The sequence below is a fragment of the Rhincodon typus genome, chromosome 17, assembly GCF_021869965.1.
Source record: "Rhincodon typus isolate 14 chromosome 17, sRhiTyp1.1, whole genome shotgun sequence".
Classification (NCBI taxonomy): Eukaryota; Metazoa; Chordata; class Chondrichthyes; order Orectolobiformes; family Rhincodontidae; genus Rhincodon; species Rhincodon typus.
The window spans coordinates 43,500,335-43,511,939 of record NC_063348.1 but is presented as its reverse complement, the minus strand read 5'-3'; the positions used below and the strand labels follow the sequence as shown (position 1 = coordinate 43,511,939).

General features: G+C 37.9%; 1 protein-coding gene across 1 annotated transcript in view; it reads left to right on the top strand.

Moving 5' to 3' along the window:
* The first annotated feature begins 876 nt into the window (after positions 1-876).
* The window catches only part of abtb2b (ankyrin repeat and BTB (POZ) domain containing 2b), a 193,470-nt gene continuing 182,741 nt past the window's right edge, over positions 877-11,605 (top strand). Inside the window, exons 1-2 of the mRNA XM_048607357.1 lie at positions 877-953; positions 2,486-2,781. Of these exons, the coding sequence (XP_048463314.1) occupies positions 877-953; positions 2,486-2,781 (373 nt within the window). The remainder of the gene's footprint in view (positions 954-2,485; positions 2,782-11,605) is intronic.

The window sequence follows — 11,605 nt, the reverse complement described above, 5'->3', positions numbered from 1 at the left end:
TACAACTCCAAAAGACTTACCATAAGTTATCATCCCCTTGGTACACAAATATTTCAGTGGCCTTTCCTCACTGCAACTTTACAGCACTTGCCCAAGCTTTAGTGTGTTCCTTAGTATGCAGTCGTGGACCTTGGAATGTACCTGGTTGCAGCAGTAGATTGAGGAGAACTTGTACTCAAAGACAAGCAAGCTTTGGGTGGACCAAAAAGTGTCATTCACTGAGATGGTGGTCCTCCAGCCGCAGTTAACGTTCGCTTGGTGAATGCCTAAACAGCACAGTCCTGTACCAGCAGCTGCTTGGGATGAACCTTGACTAAAACTACTGTGTTTCTCTCCAGATCTGCTTTGCAAAGATACATTCCAGTCAGAGTTGCACCACCAATCTGCACTAATGCACAAGAGGTGTTTTCCTGATTTATTTAAGAGAGTAGAGTGACACTTCGATTTTTGTCTCGTTTTCCTGATTTGGGGCAACTTGAACCTGATACTGAATGTCTGAGATAAAAATTGTTCAATTCCTCCATGTGAACATTTTTTTATTTAATAAACTCACATTAAAGTTGGTCATTAGGATTGAGATGGTGAAGTGCTGAGGCAACACTAAACAATTCCTTTCTTTATGAAGCTTAGAAATTAACAGAGACTGACAGAGGCATTAAATCAATCCAGTATCTGCAGATATTTTGGATGTCCTGTAAACCTGTACAAAACTATTACTATTCATAATGGAAACAATAAAAATAAAGTTCACCTGCGTGTGATATTTTTTGTCGTTTCGGTTTTCTACTCCTATAAACAATAATTTCAACAGTTAAACAATGCCACAATTTGTGATTCAATGAAAAATTACTATAATTATGTCTGTCAGTTATGGTGATGACAATTAACAAAACTGATAAATGGTCTTGTATCAGTGAAATATCCTCCCTTACCTATGCTAAAGATGTTTTTGGGTAAATTTCCATTTATAGATCATATTTTAAATATTCTAGTGTCATAACAGTGTAGCAGAGTTCAGAAAATTTAATATATGTCAAGGCTGCAGTAAGCTTCTGCACAAAGTAGTGACTTTGGAAATTCATGATATTTCCAATGACTTCTGTTAGCTTTTGTGCTCCACTGCTATAAGCTTATCCCTATAAAAATCCAGGAAGCTGTCAGCATCTGCATCAAATTCAAAACTGTGTGGGAGAGGGAAAATTGGCTTGCTTAAATATTATGGCACAATTATTGTTGCACTGCATTTTCTAAAATAGGATTGTAGCAAATTGTATGATGGAATCAAGTCTCAAATTTTCTGTAGTCTCTCATTGTCTCGGTCATCTTAATTAAAAAATCAACTAATTGCATCGTAAACAAGTAATAATTAAAAAACTAGAAACCGTGGAGGTCCAAAGAAACTTGGTGGGTGAGGTGGTCATGAATATGCATCAATTAAAATGCTTTGAATGGGTATTGAATGTAATCAAAAAGATTACCTGACCAATATTGCATACCTTGCATTTGATAATAACTTTCAAGATCATAAGGAAACAGACAAGATAGCAATAAGAAATTACTTCTGCTGTTTGAGAAGTCTCGGTCTAGGGGTCGGAGTCAAAAACTGAGAGCCAGATCTTTTAAGTATGATATTATGAAATTTTTCGTCCGCACAAAAGGTGATAGGAGTTTGGAACATTCTTTCACAATTGGTGATTGATACCAGAGCATTGCAAATTTAGACCTGAGGTTGGTAGAATGTTGTTATCCAATATGTTAAGGGATATGGGACAAAAGTGGGTATGCAACTTCAGGTTGCAGTTTCAATTCAGTTTTGTTTGGGCCAGCTCATTTTGACTTCTGATATTTTATTCCCCAGTAGGCTTGTTTTACCTTAATTTATTTCTGCTCATCAAAATGAGAAAGCAAGAATTTCTCCAAGTTTATTTTGCATTAAATGTTATGCTCCCAAGTCAGGAATAGAATACGTCAAATGCAACATGATGATATCCCCCTTACAGCTGACATTAACCCTGGCCTCTGATTTGAAATTTTCTAAACCCAGTCACTTTAGTTGAGCTTCCTGAATGCGAGTGCTAATTCAGCGCTGAATCATAAGCAGTAGCTTGCTGTTGAATTGCACCCTGTGAGGATGATATTTAGATTGTGTAGATCTGCCACGGAGAATGGAAACTCTAATTTGATTAGCGTGGACTAGGTATAAACTTAATTCCTACTGATCGCAGGACATTATAACCTAACTTGCCAATCGACATCCAGCTTTAAATATTTAACTTTGCTATTGTTATAACTGCTCCAACTCCAGAATGAACTGGAGAATCTAGTAAAATCCCGGATGTATATTTGAAGGAAACATAAATAGGGAAGTTTTCTAGAATTTAAGCCATTCACAGGTGGTTATACCATCTTAATATTCTGCTTGATTTGCAGTGACTCGTCTTTGATTTGTGAAGTCTATTTGTATCTCTGCTCTTAATACTTATAGGTGTGGCCTTACCTTCTCGGTGGGGCGTTTCTTTAGATGGATGGTGGACACAAGGGTTTCAGTGCGTATTCATGAATATGCCGCAATCTCTTTGGCTGCCTGCATGGAGAGTCTGCTGGAGGAGATTGGGATCAGGGTAGCAGCAGGACATAGTTCAGAAGGAGGAGGGGGAGCCATGCATGATGGCAGACAAGAGCTTTCGCTGGAAATGTTGGAGCTGTGCATCAACAATGATGCTGAACTCTGGGGAGTCCTGCAGCCTTACGAACATCTCATCTGTGGCAAGAATGCAAACGGTAAGGAGAGACTGGCTGACAGAACCCTTTTCTGAAACTTTCAATCCCATTTTATGGTAATTTAATCCTGTCATAACATTTTCATTACTAAGCAGTTAAGACAAAAACTTCTACTAAATGTATTTTGAAAATTGCGAACATCTTTTGTTTATAATGCTTTCAAAGCTTAGAGAATGTTATTCCACAGGAAAGAGGAAGTTTAATTTTGGAACAGCTACCTGTATATTTAGTTGCAATATTTTGGATGTGAAAAGTAGAGTCAGTAGCAAACTCATACTCTAACGAAAAGGGACATTTCTACCAATAATTTAATTTCAAATCTGGACAAATAGCCGTGGCCCAATATGCAAGCCAGGGAAAATGGATAGATTAGGAAAGGTGGAAAGCCACGCTGTATTTTAAATTTCAGAATACTGTAGTAGAGTAAGACTGAAGAAAAAGATAAGAATTGAGCTGGAAGTGCAATGCCTTATGAATGCACTCAAGGATAAAAAGATGCTTTTCAGTTCTGTGTGTCACTGGGGACAGATTACATTTTTGAACCATTCAAAGTATCTAAAATGACGTTCCAAAATTGTTCACAGTTATTATAATGCTCTCTTGCAAGACCCAGGGATGGCATCAGCTGTTACTACAATCTTTCTCTGTTGGGAGGTATGAAGTCCAGATTTAGTGTAACTGCAAGGGAATTGCACTTTTAGTAATTGCATATAAGTTTCAACTTCTAACATGATATAATAATAGCAAGCATTGCGATGTAAGCATTTGATTAATTTGTTTGGCCTCTGCATCATCTGTTGCTTTTAATGCCTGAAATATTTAAAAGCAAAACATTTATCAAACCTGTATTCTGAAATCTTCTGAAGAAGGGTCTCGACCCGAAACATCAGCTTTCCTGCTCCTCTGATGCTGCTTGGCCTGCTGTGTTCATCCAGCTCTACAACGTGTTATCTCAGATTCTCCAGCATCGGCAGTTCCTACTATTTCTGAAATCCAGAGTTAAGATTTACAATTGAGAGAAGAGCACGATAAAAGGGCCTTTAAAAAGATTGCAATTTCATACGCTAAATATAAAAGACCATTTCTCAAACTGTCATGTTTAATATAAATCCTAGCCATAACGCAAAGGTAAAAGAAATTGGCTTTTTTTTGAGGCATTGGAAGCATATTATTATAAGATTGACATGCTACTGCAACTCTCGTGGGGTCAGTTTTATTTCTTTGGGGAACTGAAGCTGATTAAACTCATGGTGTTCTTTGTGCAATGATTTACGATACAGTAGTCTTTTAAATGCAAAGTCACCATGGCGGTGATTTTACTTTTGAGTTAATACTCATTTAGGAATGTGAACAACAACACATGGATTACTGTAATAATGTTATTCAAACTTTCCAAAGGAAAAATGATGAATAAAATAATTTCAGAGAATTCACCCTTTCTTTTCCCTTTAGAATTTCGCCAACGTTTTCAAATGGCAGTCACTGCTCAACTTTGACTGTTTCCAACTGCTGAGGTTAACACACAGTGGAATTTTCTCTGATTTCTACTCTGAGAAAAGGCAGGGAAATTTCATCTCCTGTGGGTTTGTTAAAATGATTCTGCTTATCAGGGTTTGATCTTGTTGTGACTTAAACTGCTTGGCTCATAGTATCAGTTTAGATCAGGAGAAGAATGTTATAATAATCATTGCAAAATTGCTGTCTAAGAGTATTTAGCTTTGGTTTTATTTCACTTACACTTTTGTTTGACTTCGCTTTGGGCATTCAGAAGTCCTGGGCAATGTATTGGCATTTATAAAGAATTATACGTACTGACGATTTTGATGTTTTTGAAAAATTATCTCCTATTAAGGAAATGTTATTCCAAGTATCTGTAACAGAGATTTGCAGAAATAGACTTACTGACATGCTGTCCATTTCTTCCAGAAAATGTAAATTTATGTCAGTTCAAATGCAATAAGCAGTGCTGTAGGAAGGTTTTCGGAAAGACTTGTATATGTTGTGAATTATGATTTTTGCCTGTATATTAAAAAAAGAAAGAACCTCAGATGTTGAAAATCTGAAACAAAAACAAATTGCTGGAGAAACTCAGCAGGTCTGGCAATAGCTGTAGAGAGAAACCAGAGGTAATGTTTCGAGTTCTGTGATCCTTGGGGTCTGAAGAAGGGTCACTGGACTTGGAACATTTATTCTCACCACAGCTGATGCCAGAACTGCTCAGTTTCTCTGGCAATTTCTGTTTTTGTTATTATTTATGCCAGTTGCCTTTAATTTACAATAATCATTGAACATATATTAGCAATTTTGATATTGTTCAGCAATAAAAGTCAAACAAGTTATAAGGTTAAGTTATTACATAAAACAAAATGTAAAGAAACAGCTTGGAATGATGGAGGGGTAAATTCATCCCAGTTAACAGCTGGACAGAACTGTTGTTGTACAATTGGTGGTGGCTTATCTGAGTCTTTGTCTCAGACTAAACATAAACTTGCAAATATATGAATGCATGAATTCGGAGTAGACCATTCCACTTCTCAACTGCTCTACAGTTTGATAAGATTCAAATCCACATTCCCATCTACCCCATTAATCTTTAATTCCCTTGTTCGTCATGAATCTATCACATTTTAAGCTTAAAAGAATTCAATGACTTAGCCACCACTGCTCTCTGTTAAAACTCAACCCTCTGAAAGAAAACTGTTTCTCCTCATCTGTGCCTTAAATGGAAAACCCACACTTTTAAACTGTATCCGCTTGTTCTAATTTCACCCATGGGGAAACACTCCCCCTTGGAGATTCCATCCTGTCAAGTCCTCTCACGATCTTGTATGTCTCAATAAGATCAACTCTAATGCTTATAATCTTCAAAAGATACAGGCACAACTGGTCAAACCTTTCCTCGTAAAAATCTCCTTCATCTTGGGAATCAGATGCTTGAACCTTCGCTGAACAACTTCCAACATATTTTACTCAGAGATAGTAAGAACTGCCGATGCTGGAGTCAGAGGTAACAAGGTGTGAAGCTGGAGGAGCACAGAGGGCCAGGCAGCATCAGAGGAACAGGAAAGTTGACATTTTGGATTGGGGCCCTTCTTCAGAAATCTGAAGGGTCCCGACCCGAAACATCAACTTTCCTGCTCCTTTGCTGCCTGGCCTGCTGTGCTCCTCCAGCTTCACTCTATGTTATTTCCAACATATTTTATATCCCTTCTTAAAGAAGGAAACCAAAACTGTAACAAATAATAAAACTTAATTTGCTTTCATAATCACTTGCTGCACCTGCAAACTAACATAATGTGAACCATGTACCTGGACCGCCAGATTATTTTGTGTCCCAGATTTTTGCAATCTCTCTCCATTTAAAAAGCATGCCTTTCTTCTATTCCTTCTGCTTCCTTCAAGCCAGTGCTTCATGAATGCTAATACGCTGGTCAATATTTTCCATAATTTAGCTTTAGAATCAAGAATATCATGCGGGAAATGGAAATTTGGCATTGATGCAGTGGGATCGGCTAGACTGTGCAGTTGGGTTAAAGCAGGACATCTGATTCTTTTACACAGAGAAACTTTTTTTTTCTTAGAGCTGACCTCTTTGGCATACATGACACCCTTAATCCAAATTTCTTCCTCTAGTCTCAAAATAATCTTCAGAACTGATGGAATTGCATAGTTTTCCGAATTGGGTCTTGAGACCAGTATTACCATATGTAATTTAGTGGGATGATTTTGCTTTTACCAGCGAGTTAGTGAGTTAACTTTACTGCAAGTGTCCCCTTCTCTTAGTTATTATCATTGTTCACTGTGACAATTCATAATCTCTATCAGATACAGTGACTGACCTTGCTATTTGACACACTGCTCATGGGCCAAGGTCACTAGTATTTTAATTTAATGATGTCAGCTTTGTCTCACTCGTCCACAATGTCAGTTGTCCAGGAGGTGCTGACAGAGGTGCCTTTTTATTAATAAGATGTTAAACTGAAAGTTCATCTGCCTCAGTACTATTTGAAAAAAGGGCAATCTAGTTCTTTGCAGGATCCTGGAAATATCTAAGCATCACTCAGAAAACATATGAGCTGGGTATTATCCCATTACTGTGTGTAGGACCTAGCCATTTGCAAATTTACTGTCATTACCCTAAAGTGCAAATACGAAAGTGGCAAAAACACTGATGTCAAGCCATATAATTCAGGCTAAAACTACTTATCAAGCTTATTATAATGACTGAAGTTATACAGAAGCTTCAATAGCACGCGAGATAAATAGGTAAACCAGAATACCATTTGTAATAGCATCTGTTCCAAAGTATCAAAAGTTTAAAGAAACCATTCTATGCAATAATGAACTTTACACAAAAAATGAGTCTCAGCTCTGCTATCCTCTAACTATATTATCAGTCCAATGAAATGGAATATTGAAGGACATTAACAAAAGAAATAGAAATATATAATGAAATCAAACTGAGGGAAGTTTAAATCTTTTTATTCACAATTAATCAAGCTGATCCACTACAGATAACACCTGTTGAAGATTTAGAAAAAAGCTGCTTTAAATAACTTTTATGAAAAACTCATCAGATTGGATCCAGGCCCTCAATTCTCCTCTTTAGTCACAAAAACCATTTACCTTTAACAAATTGACTTCCACAACCTGCTAGCTTAAATGTGCCATTAACGTCCAATGTTTTTACGAAGAGTTGTATTTAAAACATTGCATATGATCTCTCAGGCTAATAAAAAGTACCTTTTAAAGACCCATAAGATCAGCCAATTAAAATTATATAAGCCTGGCACCTTGAGCCAATGACAGAATGTTCCAATCTACTGCTTCTCTAAAGAAACCAAATTTAGTTTTATCGTCAGGGGCTGATTTCCAGGCATTATGACTCCAGAAAACATATTAATGAAAAGCAACAGAAAATCAGTTTGAACAAACCCAGCTGCTACTCATTCCCATTTGAACGATTGACTGCTTAGACTAAGCAGCTATGTTTCATCAATTACCATAGGGAAAGAAATCCTAGCCAAAACATATTGGAAAGTGAGTGACACTAGTGTATACCATGATGAGACAGAAGAATATGCAACCGTTTTTGAGATGGATGCAGAGACGTGACGAGAAAGGGAGGAACACACCTACTGCAGTGAAGAGCAGGAAAGACTTTTTTTTTATTTCTGTTAGCAACTAACCAGGACACTGAAAGCTGGTTCTCTGTTCAATGAGAAGAGGGTAAAGTGGTTAGGACTTCTGGAGATTTAAGAAACATGTATTTGCTGAAGTAGGCCTTAGTGGTACAATCAGTTCTGGAATACTGAGGTTCTGTGCAGTGATTTTCAAACAATATCATGAGATTTGACCTGGTATGGCAGGGAGAAGTGAACCTTGTGGAAAACCAGAAAGACTAAAAGTTATATATCTGCTAAAAATATGGTGTAAAGTAAAAATGTTTTAAGCCATGTTTTGGTTATGTTGATTAGGAATTACAAACTAGAGAGCACTAGATAGTTTTAAGGTGAGAGGGAAAAGATTTAAAAGGGACCTGAGGGGAATGTTTTCATGCATGGGGTGGTTCATATGTGGCATGAATTGCCAGAGGAGAGGTAGATGCATGTGTAGTTAAAACATGTAAGAGACATTTGGACAGGTACATGAATAGGAACGTTTCAGAGGGATATGGGTCAATCTCAGGTAAATGGGACTAGTTAGTTTGGGAAACCTGGACGGCATGGGTGAGTTGGACCGAAGGGCTGTATGGTTGTAGTACTGAATAATGAAAAGGTATTTTTTTCCTTAGTTGGATGTCTTAGTGCTTGTTAAGTCAGGTTTGGTCAATGTTTTCAGTCTGTTGATTTTAGTTTATTTGTTTAGTAAAAGTCTTCAAAGGTGAACTGTTGCGTTTTGGTTATTTCTGTTGATTTCTAGAATCCTTACAGCATGGAAACGGGCCATTTGGCCTAAGGAGTCTAAACTGACCCCCCAAAGAGCATCCCACCCCCACACACCAACACCCCCCACCCTACCCCTGTAACCCTGCACTTCCATGACTAATCCACCTAGTCTGCACATCTCTGGACACTACGGGCAATTTAGCATGGCCAGTCCACCCTAACCTGCACATCTTTGGATTCTGGGAGGAAACCGGAGCACCCAGAGGAAACCCAAACAGATATGGAAAGAATGTGCAAACTGTACACAGACATTCACCCAAGGCTGGAATTGAAGCAGGTTCCCTGGTGCTATGAGGCAGAAGTGGTAACCACTGAGCCACTATGCTGTCCTTTTTTAAGTAAGCAGTTATTGCTGTCTACAGGGATTGTAACATCCTTTTAAGACATTCTTTAATACCTGTCTTTCTGACTAAGCTTTGTCAGCTGATCTGCTCATTCGTTTTGGACTCATTGTTCTACATCATTTTATAATTACCCTGTCATCCACCTTGCAATGCTTCATTATGTTAAATATGCTATATGATTGTAAGTTGTTGCCAGTTCCTGGTCGGGACACTCTTGAGCAGTTGAGGTATGAGAAATCCTAGCTTGGAGGGAGTTGAGCATAAGCATACTATTGTCTGCACCTTCGTTCGGTAGCCTTGCATCTGTTTCAAGCTTGTAGATTGCTATCTTGGTTCTTGTGTACCAGCTGTCTCTGTCAGCAGCCTCCTGCTGCCACATTTGTTGGGAATATTTCATGGAGAAAAATGACTGAAGGTACTTCCCAGAAAATTGGTCAAAACTTAACGCTGACCCAAGGACGCAAATATTAGAACAGGAGACAAAAAGAATAGTTAGAGTGAGACAATTTAAAACAAAAATCTGAAGGAAAGCTTTGAATGGCAAGCCATTTTTCCCCCCTGCTGTTCTACTTTCCAGTCTCCAGTTTATTATAAACTACAATTAAGGCATGGCAGGCAGCTGGGCAATGTGGGATGTGTTGTTCTGATTCTAGCTTATGCTACTACTGAACCTGTCTTGATAGATCATTTATTTCATTTTTTTGTTTGTTAATGTGGTAGTTCATCACTGTAACATATCCACACAAGAATAAAGATGTTCATTAACAACAAAACATTTCTTTTATACAAGAGGAAACAAACATAGCTATATAGACATAAAGAATTGTTTAGAAAGATTTAACTTTAAGTTTTAAAAAATCAACTTGTTTCCCAACATCATCCATTACAGAAACCCCAACCTAGAAAAATTGTACCCCTATCTCAACTCTTTGTAATTATGCCTAACTGACACCTTTCAGGTTCTTTTCCATGGAATGTGAAGACAATTTGGTTATTCCTTTGAGTCTACAGTCATAAACTTTTCACAAATCTAAGGGCCTGAACTTTCTCGCTTCTAATAACTTGCAGTTTTCTATCCACACTCTGTCCTGACTTGGGAGCTTTATAAACCAGACCTTCTGTGGTGACCGGCTTCCCTGAACTGAAAGAAAAAAAGCTTGCTTCTGAACTCAACTCCTTGATTCTTCCCAGCTAAAACTCTGCATTTTTTTAAGTCATTAGTTTTGTCTTCAGTTTAATGTGTTTGCATCTACCTGTAATAAATCTGAAAGTATAAATGTCTTGTTTCATTCACAGTGCAGGTGTTCTAATAAGCCCTTGATTGCAGCCATGTGTCTTCTCGGAACTGGTACGTTTAGGTCGTTGTTCCAGATGATTTTCTGAGCCTTCCAAACAAATACCTTCACAGAAGTAACCAACACCCAGCCATCCAACTTGACTTTGAAATCCAAATCCAAATCCAAATCCAAATTCCCTCTAAGCTGGGTGGCTGTGCATGCGTGCAGCCACTCCAAGGTTCCACTGGCACAGCAATCATGGAATTCTGGAAGTCTTGGAGAACTGCAGTCAGAAAGGAAACTAGAGGGAACACTGGTGGAGCCGATGTAATATGAATCCTTTCAGAACCATTGCCTCGTACAATACCTGGTATTTAATCTTAGCAGAACCATAGTTACTTTCAATTTAAGTAAAAAACAATTAAAATAATGAAGTAAAGGTTAATCAGTTTTATGAATTCTAGGAGCTACAAAGTGCATTGTGTTTTGATTTGCATCACCACTTTCTTTGTGGATAGAACCTTCAGTTGTTTCAGTCTAATTTGTTAGAACATTACACTTAAACAATTTTATCTCTCCATTCTCCTCTCTGTAATTAAACCCACCTTTTCTCCCCAAGCATTTGGTCAACTCTTCCATCATGATTGCTATTTGCTCAGCCATTGACTTGAAACCATAATAAACCCGATTTCCCTTCAGCTGTTTGCAACAGGCAAGGTTCTCACTGTACCCAACTGTCCTGTGGTTGCATAACTCTCAACACAATGTCTAACATCTAACATTACATATGCTCCTGCAATTAAATAACATTCCATGGATAATCCTGAATGTGCTAAAAAATTTAGACTTATGACAACTTTAAAATTGTCAGTCAGGTTTGCAGTATGACACAATTGTGCATTTTGCAAACAAGACTGTGTTCTTTGCAGATAGAACACAGACACGCACTGTTCCCGTTTCAACTCAACAAAATAGATGACAGGCATTCACTTCTGAGGAAGGGTCACCGGACCTGAAACGTTAACTCTGATTTTTTTCTTCACAGACACTGCCCGACCTGCTGAGCTTTTCCAGCAACTTCTGTCTTTGTTATAGCCATTTACTTGTTCATTGCTCAGGTCAATGTGCTGAGCAATCAGAGTCAATCTGCTATGTTTAAAATTTAAACCAAGCCTGGCTGTTAACTGTCAGTCATCATTAACTGCTGCATTTTTCGTGGATGCACCAACCAATTAGCACTCTCCTGACATGCAAT